Source organism: Nannospalax galili, unplaced genomic scaffold, assembly GCF_000622305.1.
Source record: "Nannospalax galili isolate Female #2095 unplaced genomic scaffold, S.galili_v1.0 scaffold841, whole genome shotgun sequence".
NCBI classification, from domain to species: domain Eukaryota; kingdom Metazoa; phylum Chordata; class Mammalia; order Rodentia; family Spalacidae; genus Nannospalax; species Nannospalax galili.
This window is the reverse complement of record NW_008345000.1, coordinates 196,058-213,890: the sequence shown is the minus strand read 5'-3', so window position 1 is coordinate 213,890 and position 17,833 is coordinate 196,058. Positions and strand designations below refer to the sequence as shown.

General features: G+C 38.6%; 1 protein-coding gene across 5 annotated transcripts in view; it reads right to left on the bottom strand.

Annotated features, from left to right (window-relative positions):
* Positions 1-17,833, bottom strand: part of Senp1 (SUMO specific peptidase 1) — a 69,736-nt gene that overhangs the window by 32,135 nt on the left and 19,768 nt on the right. For all 5 annotated transcript variants that reach the window (XM_029567444.1, XM_017800180.2, XM_029567445.1 and 2 more), the window contains 6 exons: positions 7,718-7,821; positions 7,351-7,634; positions 5,696-5,750; positions 2,089-2,127; positions 837-921; positions 203-358 (listed from right to left, as the gene is read on the bottom strand). In XM_029567444.1, coding sequence (XP_029423304.1) covers positions 203-358; positions 837-921; positions 2,089-2,127; positions 5,696-5,750; positions 7,351-7,634; positions 7,718-7,821 — 723 coding nt within the window. The remainder of the gene's footprint in view (positions 1-202; positions 359-836; positions 922-2,088; positions 2,128-5,695; positions 5,751-7,350; positions 7,635-7,717; positions 7,822-17,833) is intronic.

Below are 17,833 nucleotides of genomic sequence, written 5' to 3'. Positions count from 1 at the left end.
TTTACTAAAAAGCTGCTAAAAGATACCCATAGTTTCTTCAACAATTTTGAATTATCCTCTAAAATAAACTAAAAATTGGCATACAATACAAATGAAAACATAATTATGCAAATAAAATTCAAATGTAAGGTGCTCTACCTTACGTTTGAAATTGCTTTTCTAAACATAAAGCTACAGTAAATATTTTTAGCATGTACTTTACCTCTGTAATTTCAGGAAATTCATCTTCACTATCAGTTAATTTCTGACCTTTTTTCCCCACTTCTTGGGCAATTGTGATAGGGATCTCCTTTTCAAGAGGTACACGAAGATGCAGTTCTACTGAATCAAGCACTGAATATTCCTGTTCCTGCAATCTCTGGAGACAGAACTTTAGAATAAGTGGGGCAAAGAAATCTATTTGGCCTCTGTACACTGAGTTAGTTCTGGCTGGACAGACTAAGAACATACATCTTTTATTACAAAATGCTATACCACACACAATCACATTGTAAGAGCAATTACCCAAGTACAAATAATCATCCAAAACAGTTTCAACTTGGATGTGCTATTCAGTTTATGATCTTTTTAAAAACAGATTGTGTGTGTGTGTGTGTGTGTATGTGTGTGTGTGTGTGTGTGTGTGTGTGTGTTTTGCTTACATGGATGTTAAGTACAGCAGATACATGCCTAGTGCCACCGAGGCCAGAGAGGGCTTCTGATTACCTGGAACAGGGTTAGAGATGTATTGGTAGCCGCCATGTGGGTGCTGGGAACTGAACCCAAGTCCTCTGCAAAAGCATGCAGTGCTTTTCCCTGCTGCGCCCTCCCCAGCCTGTTCTACGATCTCCTTTCACCTGGTTTTGAAGCTGCAGCGCCAGTGCTTTCTGCTCTTCAATCTGCCGCAATCTTTCTCGAGCTCGAGAATCATAAACACTAGTTCTAGAAAATGAGAAGTGGCACAAACACAGATCACAATTCTAGCATCAATCACATCTCTGCAGTGCATTATGGGTATACTATATTAAATATAGAACTGATATATACAAAGTCCAAAATCCTTACACTAACTAATACCGCACCACATTCACACTTTAAGACAGAGTGAAACAACATGTCCACTTAAATTATTCTACCACTTTTCCTGAAATGATTAAATATAATTAGTGTGCTGTGTGGTGTGATGAGATAACTTCTGTGGATGTGAATGTATAGTCTTTTTTGAAAAACATGCTTCTTAAGAAGGGTAAAAAGTGGGGCTGGAGATGGCTCAGTGATTAAGAGCACTGGCTGCTCTTGCAGAGGACCCATATTTGATTCTCAGCACCACATGGTAGCTAACAATTGCCCATAATTCCAGTTCCAGGAGATCTGATGTCCTCTTTCTGATCTTCATGGGCACTGTATGACATGGGTGCACTTACACACATGTAGGCAATATACTCATAACACATAAAATAAAAATAATATATATTTTTTAAAAAGGAGAGTAAAAGTAAAGCTTCATTCTAAAAACCCAAAAATGGAATTGAACTTCAGAAAAGAAAACAATATATCAAGGCTGTATCTAAAATATTGTATTTTCATATTTTTATTAAAGTTACAAAGATCAAGGATTGAGAAAAACTACAAGTTTTTGAAGTTTGAGACTAAATGTTTTCAGTCTCCAACATTATTCAATAGTTTATCTAATAACAATATAAGGGCAACTATTTTCCTTTCTATACTTAGCTAACTTTGGAATATTTTTCAATTCAATTTAGCTTCAATAAGTGTTACAAATTTGATAAGAAAATAGAAATATCCTAACTCTAAGAGATTTTTAAGTTTTATTTTGTTTGTGTCCTTTTGAGACAAGGTCTGGCCTGGAACTCTCTATATACACCAGGCTGGCCTAAATCACACAGAAATTCTCCTGCCTCTGCCTCCTAAGTGCTGGGATTAAAAACTCTCAGTCCTCTAAATGAATTAAAAAAAACAATACCCAAAGAATACAAATAGGCAATTCTTATTAAATAAAAACAGAATAATTAGCTAGTGTTTTGATTTCTTTCTAACTGAAAATGAAATAACAGAGAAGGAAGAATAACATCAAAAACAGTAACTTACAATTCTTTGATCCATAGCTCCGCATGGAAGAAATTAGAACTATGGGTAGAAAAAGAAAAGCAAGCAGAAGCCTTATGAGAATATTCAAGCATTTTCCCAGCAAAAAGAACCACTTAAATAGTTTATAACAGTACTTCATAATTACAGGGTAAAAGCTATCTAACTGACACAGAATAATTGTAACTGAGAACAGCAGAACACAAGTCATCTGCATACATACTGGTTAAAAGATGACCGAAGCTCAGCAGGGAAATAAGGTCAGAAGGCCTTCTAGTTACATGAGAGACAATTACTACTCCAAATGGTTCAAGCTGACAGAATTATTAATGATTTAATGAAATTTTTGCATTCTTGGATTTCTTGGTCTGAGTCAAAACATGTAATCAAATGAAGGTAAATAGTGAAAATCTCCACCCACAAAATATTCCATAGCAGACTGGCTAAGGAGCCAAAACAGAAAATAAGCCACACAGCAAACCAGTTCCATTTCAAAGATGAGACAATTCCATTCCACATGGTCTTGTGGACAACCCAGTGAGTGATGCTGGGTAGAGCCGCAGGGTTGGTAACTGTCCCCATGGCTTCTTTTTTACTTCTTTATCTGCTTGAAAACCCTTAAGAGCTCTACCACAGAAACTAATGGAAGAAGAATGAACACTTTTCCAAAGGAAAACTTTGAACTACACAGAACAAGAAAATAGAGTATCAAATTGAGAGTTGAGACTTGGATCTCCTGGAGCTGCCTCCACTTAGTTTTACGATTCTGAGCTAGCTATTTCACTTCTCTGTGCTCTCGTTTCATTATGTGCAAAACACAGTGTGATGAGGGTCTGTCTCTGTTCCCAGTCATCCCCAGGCTGTGACCTGGCAATGAAAATGCTGTGCTGCCCCCTCACTGTCAGTAATCATTAGGGTTAATAAGGGCCAGTCACTTTTGGCACAATAAGCACCTGATATAACAACCAAGTCAGAAATCATTAGTAGCACTAATGATTTGTATGTGATACAAAAAAAAAACAATCAACATGAGAAGATGTAAAAAGAATCACCTAGAGTTTTATAATGACAGATCTGAATTGAATTTGTTGGCACTCCTTATTAAAATAAAAATTTGATGAGAATAGAGATTTTTGTCTATTTGTAAACTACTGTATCCTCTTCAGAACAGTGTCCAGCACAGAGCAAACACTCAGTATTTGTTGAATAAATGAATAATGTAGGGGGCAAGTACTTCTCTTTTGTGGATGGAGGTATCGAGCTGATGACTCAGAAGGACAATTCTAAGGGAAATTTGCTTTTCTTAATACACTAGGCAGTATTTCTTATAAAATGGAGGCATAGAGTAATAATAGCTACAAATATAGGTGAACAATTGTTCTTAGTGCTCTAGATGAAAAACTGCTTTAGCTGTTTTTACATATTGTTAAGCCTCATGAATATCTCCCTATCAGTTAATCCTCAATATATAACATGGAATTATTACTCATACTATACAGAAAAACAAACAAAAAACAAACCCTGAGGTTTAGAAGGAGAATGTCTTAAAAGAGCCAGGATTAGAAATCTTCTTTGTCCAATTTCAAAGATTATGTTTTTTCTTCTAGTGTCAAAATGTCCTTCAGTATACATTAAACAACAATGGAGAAAAATGAGGATTTGGGCTACTCAAGAGAGCATTTCAGGATCTCTAGGAAGTTCATTTACTTAGCAGATTTATTTACTAAGCACCCATCACATGTGAGGTACTAAGATTAGCACTGAGTGGTTAAGTGTGAAGATATTGGTAACAAACAAGATACAGGGAGGAATGGAACGCTAATATTAACTGGGGAAATCAGAGAAACCATCTAGAAAAAAAAAATCTCAATCAGATTTTGAAAAGCCAGGTAAAAGTTAATCAATGCACAAGAAAAGAAAGGGGGTTCAGACAGAGCAATCGGGATCGTGGAATATACATACAAAATGGCATGCCACATTCTGGGAAAATGGGGCAACCTTCATTGTGGGAAATGAACTGAGAGGCAGTGACAGGAAACTAAGAATAGAAAGCCAATCAACCGAATCCTGGAACAGCCGGCTCTAACCCTAACTAAGAGCATTATTCAGTCTGCCTTGCCCTAGCTCATTTCCCCAGCTAGCTCACCCTTCAAGTCGTCACTAGGAGAGATCCTCCAACAAGGAAAGGCAGACTTAGTAAAGAACCACTGAGAAACTGAGAGTGCGTACCGTCTTCTAAAAGGACACTGACTTTTTTACACTTCATGGGAAACACTTCAATAAGTACTTTACTATACATTATGCTTTTTTTGTTAGTTTGTTTTATTTTTTGAGACAGGATGTCATGTAGCCCAGGCTGGGTTCAAACTCATTATGTAGTTGAGGATGACTTCATCTTCCCACCTCCATCTCCTATAAGTGCTGGGACTATAGGTGCACACCATCACACCCAACTGTACTATAATTACTCTTCACATAGTTCACTGGCATTATATTGATGAGTGAGATTCAGAAGAATAACTACTTCAAGTTGCATGAAGACTGCAAAAGTCAAGACCGGAAGCCAGATGTGACTTTAAAAAGCACACAAGAAATAAAGAATTCAAAGTCTAGAGTCTCCCTGAGAGATGTCACAAAGAGAATTTTAAAAGAATACCTAAAGCCTTGAATGAATATGGGAGTTGCAAAGTAGTGGAACTGAGATAAGACAGAATATTCAATGATCTGGAATCTTCTCAATGGAAAACTGATACGACCATCATCCTAGTAGTTCAATTGCCAAGGCTATATATGATAATGACATAGCAATCTAAGTAGTATTGAATTACAGAGGATGAAGTGCTTGATACCCTCAAGAGAAGTAAAGTTCTAAACAGAAGATCACATTTGAGTTGAGACCTAGACTACTGTCAGACAAGCTAGAGAGGACATTAAAGACAAAAGAAACACCGAATGTGAAGGAAAAAAGCATAACACATTTACAAACTAAGAACAGTCTAGCATATCAAAACATGAAAGAATCTCATATTTCCATAAGGGTTCTCTGATGTCCACTTGATGGGAGACCTGCTCTGACCACCCTACATAAACACACCTGTAACATATAATTTCCCTTTACTTTACTTCACAGCACTTATAAGCACTACTCCTTCCTCACTACTTGTTCCTCACCACTCTCAATTCTTTATTCCGTATCAAATGAAATGAGGCTCCTTGACAACAGGGACTCGATTCATTGCAGATACCTTCATGTCTATACCCGTACTTGACACAGAAGACTCTTAATACAAACTTGCTAAAGAAATGTGCAGTGGAATGTAGACTTGTGAGGAACTCCTTTCCTTCCTTTATCTATTAAGAGATCCTTGAAGGAGTTTAATACATGATTAAATTTCTTTAGTGATCAGGTAAGAATTTCAGAATCATCACTGGCTGCAGCACAGTATGGTGACCGACATAATGAAGAGCAGCAAAATGAAGACGAATAGGAAGTCTCTGAAGTAATAGAAAAATACATGAGAGAGTCTGAACTGAGACAGTTTTGTACTATGTGACTTTTAGTGAAGAAACTATAATTAAAGGAACACAACTGAGTCTTTCCCTAATTTACCTGGGAGTTGGAGTCTGAGATTCTTTCACTTTGAGTAAAATCACAGAGTCTGATCCTAAAAAAAGAAACACAAGAGCATTTTATTATTAATAAAATTCCACCAAGTTCTATTACCTATTTCAGTTTAAGTTTCTAAACTTTTGTTATATTCTATTGCTACAAAAACAATATAAGCATAGGACAAATAATAGCACAAGGGCAAAGACAGATGGAGAAGAAAAGCAGGTCTACTTCCACTGAGAGGAGCTCTCCTCACACCATCAGGCCACCACTTGGAGATACAGCGTATTTGCCCTTCAGCATCTACCCCTAGGCTGTGCTTGCTCCCTCTGCTGCTGCTTCTGCCTCTTGGCAATAAGAACATGCCAAAATCTTAAAGGCCTTGAGTTCATGATGTATCATGAAACTAAATTAGGTGAGGGGAGAAAAGGAAAGGGAAGAAGAGGGAAGAGAGAGAGGAGTAGAATTTATAGGAAGAGTCAAAAAGCAGAAATTTATCACCCCCCCATCCTCCGTGTTAACTGCTCATCAAGGGCAAGAATCATGTCTTTCTAAAGTACCAAGATTAGAACTTCATTTAGAACATTCATAATGGTACAAGGAAACTGAACAGTCAATGTGTGGCTTGTTCTAGTCTAGCTACTTCACTATCTGCTACAGTGTATACTTCTGAGGTTAGAGGATTTTTTTTATTTTAGATTTTTGAAAAAAAATGGTAGTTCTTAGTAAATCACTTCATAAAATGTAATACAAAATTTCAAACATTCTGTCAAAACATTCTGAATGTCTTAACCACTTAGCCTAAAACTTGTTTTACATATATACCTACATACATACTAAAGCATGAGGATAGCTGTTTTACATACATACCTACATACGCACTAAAGCATGAGGATAGCTGTTTTACATACATACCTACATACGCACTAAAGCATGAGGATAGCTGTTTTACATACATACCTACATACGCACTAAAGCATGAGGATAGCTGTTTTACAACAAATGCGCAGACTGGACATTTTAGCTGTTGGAAAGCTGAGTAGGAAGACTCTCCTTGTTTCTAAAACTTAGTCATAACCATTCTAAAATGGATAAAGCTTCTATAAAGGTTAAGTATTATATGGTAAATACTTGTTTGATGTTTGAAAATTCCTAGAACTTCAGAGAACATTACTTGAACTGTAAAGTAAGATAAGGAGAAATCACTGAAGCAATTGGACCGAGTGTGCTTTGACTCTGGGCTCTGCTCAGGAAGTTAAAATATCTGGCCTGGCATGGTGGTACATGCTTGTAATCCCAGCTCTCTGGAGGCTGAGGTACGAGGATTGCCACAAGTTTGAGGACCGTCTGGACAACATATCAAGTGCCAAGCAGCCAGGGACACATGGTAAGATCCTTTTTCAAAAGTTAAATAAATATTATATCAAATCATTTGTATGTAGGAAAAAAGTTCTAAAAAAAAAAAAAAAAGGAGGGAGGGACGAAGGGATGATGGAGGTGGGAGAAAGAACAGAAAGAGGTTTAGTTTCGTCATGGCATAGTTACCTGAATTGTATGTCTTTAATTAAAATCTCTTATATATTAGGTTATATGTGTATTTTAATTTTGCCTGCCATAGCTTCAAAAACAGTTAACTAGCTGTTAGTATCATTTACCTTCAGACTGTGTATTTGATGCTGGTAAGTTATCTGGCTGATGGGGACTAGAGAGGTGACGGTGGGGTTGATGGCAAGCATCAGAATCTTTGGATCCAAATGCAACATCAGGGGTGTAAGACGATAGAGAATAAGCACTGTGAGACAACCGTTCCTGTGTAGTTAAAATGCTGGCAGATCCAGATGATGAAGTATCAGAGCCAATGATATGAGATGCACAAGAGGTCCCATTTTTGAACAGTGAGTCTTTCAAAGAATTCTTATTGGAACTAAGACATCGAGACCTAGTAAGAGAAGGATATACAGTCTTAATACCAAATAACTGTAAAATTAAATTCATATGAAAGATACTTTTTGTGTGACTCACAGGTGTAAAGGAAAATGTGTGGTGGGCTTGGCTACAGAGAACTGTTTCCCTGTGACCATCTGTAGCAGCTGTCTGTAGATCTCTTTTTCTTCTTCTTGAACTGTCTATGAGAGAGAGAGAAAAAGATCTTGATCACATCCAATGAGGCAACTATTTCTCAAATTAGCATCTAGATGGGATCTCAGAATCTCTGCCAAAGCATAGCAGTCCTGAAGATAAAGAAATATTGTACACTGAGAATATTATAGAATTATTGTGTGTAAGAGCAGTTGAGGAAACTTATATCTTGGAGATGACATGCTTTGGAAAATCTGGTATCAGTGCAGAGAAGTTATAGGACATGAAACCAGAAGGCCAGAAAGCAATTATTTAACCACCCAAATGATAGTGAGTCTGAGAAATAAAACACTTGAAGACTACTAAATTAGAATCCTGACCAAACTGTTGAGTCCTGATGCCTATTATAAAGATCCCAAGGAGGTAACCTAAATGGTCAAGCTCCATTAGGGGAAGGTATCTTGCCAACAGCTTCCTATTCTATCCAGGTATAGGAGTTTCCCAGAGACGGTTTCCCGATGTCTAACACTTATTAGTTATTTTTCTGTAAGTCTTAAAACTATGCTTGGGAAAAATCACACTCTATAACATTCACTCATTGATTTGAACATCTACTATGTTCTGGTCACCTGGGATACAGCACTGAATGAGATAAATATCTAGCCTTTGTGGAGTTTATGTTACAGTTATCACAGGGGCCATCAATCAAGGCTTGTTTGTGGCATGAAGAAAATTAACAGGGCAAGGGACTATAAAGCAATGAAGGGGAAACAGTAGAAACCTAAACTATGGGAGGAAGAAAGCCTTGAAAATATGAGGGTATTCCAGATAAAGCCCTGAGATAGGAATGTGCTTGATATATTCAGCAAGTTTGTAAGATGAGTGCCAAGGAAGAGTAGAAAATGAGGTCACAGAGAGAAAACAGATTAAGTAAGGACTTATAATCCTTGTAAAGCATCTATCCTATGTAGAAGCAATGTTATGTTCACCAAGTAACAGTATTTTAAATCTCATATTATTTTTCAATCTCATATTCTTCTTCACAAAATGGAATTCCAAACGAAGTGTTAGTGTTAGCAACATCTTAACGCTGTAATTTAAATATGTACATCAGCATTTTATTCAATAACAAATATGTATTAAAAGCAGAATGAGGGTCTGGAGAAATGGCTCAGTGCTTAAAAGCACTGGCTGTTCTTACAAAGGACCCAGATATGATTCCCAGCACCCACATGGTAGTTAACAACCACCTGTAACTCTAGTTCCATGGGAATTCAACACCCTCTTCTGACCTCCGCAGGCACTGCATGACACGGGCGCATGTACACACATGTAGGTAATAAACTCATACACATAAAATAACATAATTGTTAAAAAATATATTATTTATTATTTTTATGTGTATGAGTGTATTGCCTGCATGTATGTATATGTTTCCCATTTCATTTCTAAGAAAATATAAACATGCCCATGCTTTTATAAGCATGAAAATTTGCTAGGATTCAGAAAATGATCATTGGTAATATTTTGAAACAAAGGTTATTGTTTTACTGCTTTTTTTTTTTTTAATTGTTTTTATTTTTTGTGTTTGAGTGTATTTGCCTGCATGTGTCTAATACACCCATGTTGTGCAATGCCTGAGAGGTTAGAAGAGGGGATCGAATCCCCTTGAACAGGAGTTATGGAAGGTTGTTACTGTCATGTGGATGCTGGGAATCGAACCCAGGTCCTCTGTAAGAGCAGTCAGTGCTCTTACCTGCTGAGCCATCTCTCCAGCCCCTATTATTTTTATTTTATGTGTATGAGTGTATTGCCTTCATGTATCTGTGTGCACCCATGTCATGCAATGCTGCAGAGGTCAGAAGAGGGCGTCAGATTCCCCTGGAACTGGAGTTAAGGACAGTTCACAGTCACCATGTGGGTGCTGGGAATTGAACCCAGGTCCTCTGCAAGAGTAGTCAGTGCTCTAAACTGCGGAGCCATCTCTCCAGCCCCTAACTGTACCATTTATTAAAGATGTAAGCAAATCTGCACACAGATGTATGTGCTTGTTATAAAGAATTCACTCCTGGCTGATTATCTGATACTGCAGTACATATATCATCTTCAACGTTTCTCATAAATACACAGTACAAAATGGCAGAAGTACAGTGAGGGCCATTCCAGAAATTGTTGGAAATTCTGTTTTAATCCCAAGTAAACATTAATTTAATGATTTTTTTTAAATGAAACTCAAGCCAGCAACCCAAATAACAAATTTTAAAGTGAAGCATTCTAATTACTACATCCAAAGGTGATACTTACATGCTGAAGAATGACAGAAAAATATTAAAGTCTTTGTTTTCCATAATTAAACCCCTCTTTCCTGTTTCTTCTTTCCTTTAATCTTGCATCTTCCTTTTTTCCTTTCCTGGACTCCTTTGTTTCATTATTTTTTATTACCCTTACCTTTATTAATTAAAAAAAAAAAATTCTTACTGTTATTTTTATTTTATGTGTGAGTGTTATGCCTGCATGGAGATAGGTACACCCGTATCATGCAATGCACGTGGAGGTCAGGAGAGGGTGTTGGATCCCCCGGAACTGGCATTTTGGATGGTTGTTAGCTGCCATGTGGGTGCTAGGAACCAAACCCGGGTCCTCTGCAAGAGCAGCCAGTGCCCTTAACTGCTGAGCCATCTCTCCACCCTCTTACATTTATTAATTTTTAAGTTCACAGCATATTCTACATTATTTTTGTCTCTTTGTGGTCTAGTAGTTGTCCTTAATTTTTTTTAATGTGAGGTTTGCATTTGTGTTGTTGCTGTTACTACATTTTGATTTTTCCTTTCTGAATGACATTGGGGATTATACTCTTCAGAAAAGGCTGCTCACTGAGACCCCCAAATAAAACCATAAAAGATATCCTGAGGCTAAAGCTCTTGCCATGCAAGCATGAGGGCCAGAGTTTGGATCTCCAGTGACCACTGACTGCTGGCTGGATATGGCAGACCATCTGTAACTTCAGTACTCAGAAGATGGGAACAGGATCTTTAGAACAAGGTGGCTAGCTAGACTGCCTATATGGGAGAGCTCTGAGTTCAGTGAGAGACCCTGCCCCAATGAATAAGGTGGACAGCCATCAAGAAAACTCCTGACCACTACATGGGCCTCTGAATGAATGCACACATATATTATGCCCCTAAACAAGTGAATACACTTACACACATGCAAAGAAAAAAAGATACTCATCTCAATGGATACACAAATCACAACACAGAAACAAGAAATCTGAAACAGCAAGGCAGTTCGACTCCTCCAAAAATGTGTTATTCTTCAATAGCCGAATCCAAAGATACTGAAATGACTGAAGTACAAGACAAAATTTAAAAGTCTAGGCTAAAGAATAATGTGTTAGTTACTTTTCTTGTCACAGTGACAGAATACTTCACAAAAAAACATAGGAAGAACCAATTATGGTTCACAGCTGAGGGGATACGGTCCACCCTGGCAAGGCAGGCACGGTGGCTGGCCAATGTGGCTCAGGGTTGTTAGCCATGGGCGTATGAAGCAGCTGGTTACCTTGTGCTGGCAGTCAGGAAGCAGAGTGCTCTAGTCATAGGGAGGGCTTGTCTATAACCCTCAAGCCCTATACAATGGCCTCCCCATCTGCCAGTTAGGCCCCATGTCCAAAAGGTTCCACTGCTCCCAAAACAATGCCACCAGAGAGGGACTAAGTGTTCAAACACATGAGCCTGTGGGGAACACTTCACACTCAAACCATACCAATTAGTGACCAGAAATAGAATTTAAATAAACAGTCAGATGAAGTAAAGAAGTCAGCTGAAGACTTAGAGGATCTATTGACAACTGATGAACCCTTGGAGAGGGAGGTCAGTTTTCCTTACTGTTGTAAAGCCTGGTTGGCTGACCAGACTTCAGGACAGGGACCCATACCCAGGAGCACTTGGGAGGCATGGATTGGAATCCATAGGCCTTTAAAAAACATAAAATAGGCTGGAGCAGGCAGAGGAAAGAATATCAAGGATGAACTATCACAGCTAGATAGCAATGAAGAAAGGGAAGGGGGGGAGGGGGGACCATGTCCAGAATACTCAAGACCTCTGGGGCAAGAGTAAGAGATAAAACTTAAAAATCTGTGGTGCAGAAGTTTAACAACAGTCTAAAGGCATAGGAAACCACTTAATTACAGAAGGAAATTTCCAAATCTAGGGAAAATAGGATAGCCAAGTATAAGAGGTATTGGGAGTCCCAAATCGATATGATCAGAACCAGAAAAGAATTTCTTCATATTGTATTATAGAGAAAAAGCGAAGAGCCCTACTGAAAGTTGCAAAAGAGAAATACTAAGTTACTTACAAAGTCAAATGTATCAGAATAACAGCAGACAACTCAGCAGAAGCTTAAAGTCCCTGAGAAAATAGATTGATGTTCTTAAGGCCTGACAGAAAAGAACTGCCAACAAGATTATTATACTCAGCAGTTACCCTTTAAAATCAAAGGAGAAATAAGGACCTTGTACACTAAGCATAAACTAAAGCAATTCATAACGTACAAGGTCCTTAAACAAACAGTTCTGGGAAAACTACATATTCACATGTAGAAGACTGAAACTAGATCCTTATCTCTTACCCTGCACAAAAAAATAAAAAATAGATCAAGGACCTTAAAGACCTTAATATAAGACCTAACATTTTGAAACTACCAGAAGAAAATTTAGAGTTCAAAAATACTGGGCAGGAACTGTGACTCCAGTGGTACTGTGACTCAGTGGTACAGCACCTGGACAGCTTGTTTAAAGCCTCAGTTTGGTTTTCAGGACTATGAAAATGTTTTTTTTTTTTAAAAAAAAAGAGATCCCAAAGAATAAATAATCCAATTATGAAATGGACAAATGAACTGAAGGTAGTTCTCAAAAGAAGTATGAATAATAAATATATAAAATGTTCAACAGCTTCAGTCATCAGACAAATGCAAATCAAAACTACACTGAGATTCTATCTCACCCCAGTTAGGATGGCAATCATCAAGAAAGCAAGCAACAAATGCTGGCACAAAGGGGGCTGCTGAAGAACCTTTATATGCTGTTTGTAAGAATGTAAATTAATCCAGCTACTATGGAATCATTATGAAGGTTCCTCAAAAGACTAAAAATAGAAATAACATATAATTCTGTTATACCACCCTTAGGTCTTAAAGGAATTTAAATCAGCACACAATAAAAAAATTGCATAACCATATTTTATAACAGCACAATTCACAATAGTCAAGTTATTGAATCAACCTAATTAGTTGCCCACAGATGGATGAATGGACAAAGAAACTATGATATACATATACAATAAAGTACTATTCAGCTACATAAAAAGAATATGATCATGTTGTATGCACGAAAATGAATGGAACTAGAGAACATCATGCTAAATACACCAGACTCAGAAAGATAAAACTCAAGTTTTATCTCATATGTGGACTAGAGAATATTAAAAAAAAAAAAGGGGGGTGGGGGTGGTACACACCTGTATTTCACCACTTGGAGACTGAGACAAGTACTGCTGCAAATAAAGTCCACTCTGGGCTACACAGCAAGTACCAAGCCAGCCATGGGAACTCGGTGGGTCTGTCTCAAAACAATGGGAGGTGGGGAGAACAAAAGGAAGAACTATTTTGGATGAGGACAGGGGCCTGGGAGATGAGGCAGACAAGAGAGGGCAACTCATCAAAGCATGGTGTATGCATGAGTGAAAATATCACTACGAAACTCAGTATTTTGGACAATGAGTGTATGCTAATAGAAAAAGGAAGTACAACACAGGAACAGCTTAAGGAGACTAAAGGATATACAGCTTTTAAAAGGTTTGCAGCAGGGTATAGTGGTGCCAGAGGCAGGCGGATCTCTGTGAGTTCAAGGCCAGCCTGGTCTCCATAGCAAGTTCCAGGCCAGCTGTGGCTACAGGGAGACCCTGTCTCAAAAAAACAAAAAAAATCTGTTCTTGGGGCTGGAGGGATGGCTCAGCAGTTAAGAAGACTGTTCTTGCTGAGGACCCAGGTTTGATGCCCGGCCCTCACATAGTGGCTAATACAGATCTGTAACTCCAGTTCCAGGAGACCAGGAGACTCAGGCACTGCGCAATACAGGTGCACTTGCACACATGCAGGCAAAACATTCACAAATACAAAAAATAAAAGTAAAATAAAATAGTTTACAAAATATTAATTAAAAAAAGTTTACTTTGTGGAGCTGGAAAGATGGGTCAGTGGTTAACAGCACTGGCTGTTTTGCAGAGGATCTAGGTTCAATTCCCAGCACCCACATGGTGGCTTACAACCAACCATAACTCCAGTTCCTGGGGATCCGATGCCCTCTTCTGACTTCTGAGGGCATTGCACAACAGGAGTACACTTACATGCATGCAGGCATTACACTCATACACGTAAAATAAAAATTAAACATTAAATTTTTTTTATTATTTTTATTTTATGTATATGAATGTTATGCCTGCAGGTAGGTAAGTGCACCCATGTTGTGTAATGCCCTCAGAGGACAGAAGAGGCTGTCGGATCCCCTGGAACTGGAGTTACAGACAGTTGTTAGCTGCCATGTGGGTGCTGGGATTCAAACCCAGATCTTCTGCAAGAACAGTCAGTGTTCTTAACCGCTGAGCCATCTCTCCAGCCCCTAAATATTTTTTTTTTAAAAAAGTTTACTTTGGGGCTGGAGGGATAGTGCAGCCATTAAAGGGTAAGGCTAACAACAACACGTGAAAAAAAGGTTCACTTTGGTTTCAGCAGTTTGTCCGACGAGAACACATTGCTTGGGACTCTTAAGGGTGTATGACTTCTAGGAAGAGCAAAGTTCTTGGCCATTAAGAGACTTTTTCAAGGTAAAAATTCAAATAGTGAATAAAAGGTGTTCATTATGCACCTGCATCTATACAAAGATCTCATACAAACTCACACACAGTAAAATGAAGTCTATTAAGACAAGAAAGTAACTGATTCCTGAAATTAGGTGGCACTGCTATAAAGTAGTTCAGCATAAAACTGAGCTGTAAGACTGTGAAAACATAATAAAACACAAAACAAATTTCAGCAAGTTAATAAACTGTTCTAAATTATTCTAATTTTATCCTAACTTCATAACCTCCCTTTCATTTTGCGGAACATAACAGCTCTATAACACATAAATGAATATGAAGTAAAAAAAGCATATAATTCAACAATTTTCTGCTAAATCCAAAATGTTTCACGCATGGCAAAAGGGCCTGCATTTCAGCACTGAGGGCTGCTCAGTGAGCTGCACACCGCGAAGCAGTACATAACAACACAAATGATTTTCTTTGTAAAACTTTTCCCCATTTATTTGTGTGTGGGTGTAGGGCACATGTGGAGGTCAGAGGACAGCTTCCAAGAGTCAGTCCTCTCCTTCCACCATGTGGGTCCTGGGGATAGAACTCAGGCCATCAGGCTTAGCAATAAGACCTTTACCTGCTGAGCCATCTTGCCAGCCTAAGAATCAACATTTTTACTACTGAAAGTTTTTACTGTCACTAGCATTTTCTCCCTTCCATTATACCCTCTATGATAGTAACATAGCAGCTCCATAACAACACAGAAATTTCTGTGAAAATGGAAATGTTCTTTATCAGTGCTATCCAACTGTTAACTGAGAAACTACAGTATTATTTCACTTGAATTTAAACAGTGCTAGATGACACAGCTCCTCAATACTGCCCTTTTAGGCAGTCATGCTGAACAGTCACTACTTGTATATTTCCAGTCTCTTTTCAGAGTTCTGCTTTGTTTTTGGTGACAGGGTCTTGCTATGTAGCCCAGGCTGGCCTCCAACTCATGGTGATCCTTCTGCCAGTTTCCCAAGTGCTGGCATTACAGATGTCTACTACTATGCCCAGCTCCTGTTGTAAGACCAAATAGTGCAGTAGTGGTATCACTTTATCAATTTTGCAGAAAGTATCATGTTCCTGAAGTTTAAAGAAAAAATTTAATCCTTAAATACTTAATCTTTCTTCTTTACCATAAGCAAATATATCTTTCTTGTAGATCCTAACATTTCTAATGGGAAATAATTTTTCCTACAATTTATAAGTTCTCATAAAAGAAAATTCTCTAGGGGCTGGAGAGATGGCTCAGCACTCAAGAGTGCTTGCTGCTTCTCCAGTGGACCCAAGTTTAGTTCCTAGTACCCACATCAGGCAGCTCAAAATCACCTATAACTCCAGCTCTGAGGGATCCAACACCTTCTTCAGGCCTTGACAGGGACCCACACACATGTTCACATATACATAAATAAAAAATTTTTTTAAATATAAAAAAAACAATTATCTACTTCCAGTAGGGGGAAAAAAAAGCATTCTCTCTAAATCCACTGACACAAAATTTCTGCACCTCATTTCAGGCTGAGGTTTAATCCTCAGCTGTCTTCATTGTTTTGTACAAGGAGGGGGAACTTCAGCTTCATGTCCTCCACTGACCTACCCTGTGGCCTGGAGGGTTGGCTAAAAGAAAAAATTTACTTGGTCAGTCCAAGTCCTCAGGGTGGCAGTGGAGGTGATAGGAGGCAAGAGGCTAGGTAGCCCAAAGGAACGGTTTGTGGTAAATGACAAGTTTACCTGGAACTTGAATCCTGGGTTTAGGAAGCCACATGGAGATGGGAGGGTGGGGAGGACCCTGTTCAGCTGCTACGCTGCTGGACTCTCATTCCCCACCGAGTCTTTCTGCACCTCGGTCTAGCATAAGCACCAACCCTTCAAGCCCAATAATAAAGGAAAAAATTAAGCCAGAAAGGGTATCTAAGATTTGTAATTTCAGCACTTGGGAAGCTAAGGCCTGAGGATCAAGAGTTTGAGGACAGCCTGGGCTACAGAATGAGTTCAAGGCCAGCCTGGGCTACAGAGTGATCCCTTCCTTAAAAAAAAGTGTGTGGGGGGGGAAATTATGTATACAGCTAGTTGGCAAAAAAATGCAATAGTACAAAAGGTGTAATGAAGCAATTAATTGGGCTGGGGAGTTAGCTAAGTACCAGACTACTTAACCTAACAGGAATGAGGCTCTGAATTCAATCTCCAGTATCACCTTCCCTCATCCCCCTGCAAAAAATCGATCTCCCTCATCACAGGTGCTCGTCTTGAACACCAAGGGCAAATGTTCTGGTTCTGTGTAGCCTTTGCTACAGTAAATGTTTATGAGTCCTTCCATTCTCCCCTTAAATATTTTAGATTCAATGCAAACTTAAAACAAGCGGGGGGGGGAGGGAGAGAGGGGGAGAGGGGGAGAGAGGGGGAGAGAGAGGGAGAGAGAGGGAGAGAGAGAGAGAGTGAGTGTTGAGACAGGTTCTCCCGGTAGCCCCAGCTGGCCTGGAAGTTACTATGCAAATCAGGCCGGCCTCAATCTCACAAAGGCTGTTTGCCTTTGCCTCTAGAGTGCTGGGATTAAAGGTGTGCACTATCATGTCTGGCAAAACAAACACATTTTTACTAGACACTAATTCATTTCACAAATAATCACCCATCTTCAATTAAAAAATTATATAATTATTTAGCATGTAATGTTGTATTTTCTAACTGCTCTTTAAATTTTTATGTGTATGTTCTGCCTGCATGCAATGCCCACAGAAACCAGAAGAGGGTGCCAGATCCCCTGGAGCTGGAGCTAAGGACAGTTGTTAGCTATCATATGGGCGCTGGGAACAGAACCTAAGTTCTCTGCAAGAGCAGCCAGTGCTCTTACCCATTGAGTCATTTCTCTAGGTCTGTAATATATTCTTGACTGTAGACTCAGTAAGCAACACTGAGTAAGAACCACATCACCATGTTATATAAAATAAAGCAGACCAGAAGAGACTTCTTCAGAAGATCTGCATTCTAGGCCTGCTATGCTCTACTATAGCTAGGTTACTTCTCTTTCCAAATCTGTAAAATATAAGTAATAACTGACCTTTACTTTTTTTTACTGGGTTAAAAGAACTTAATTAGCCAGGAATGGTAGTGCAAACTTTCTGTCATGCAAATTATATGCTATATTACAGTCACAAAATTATTT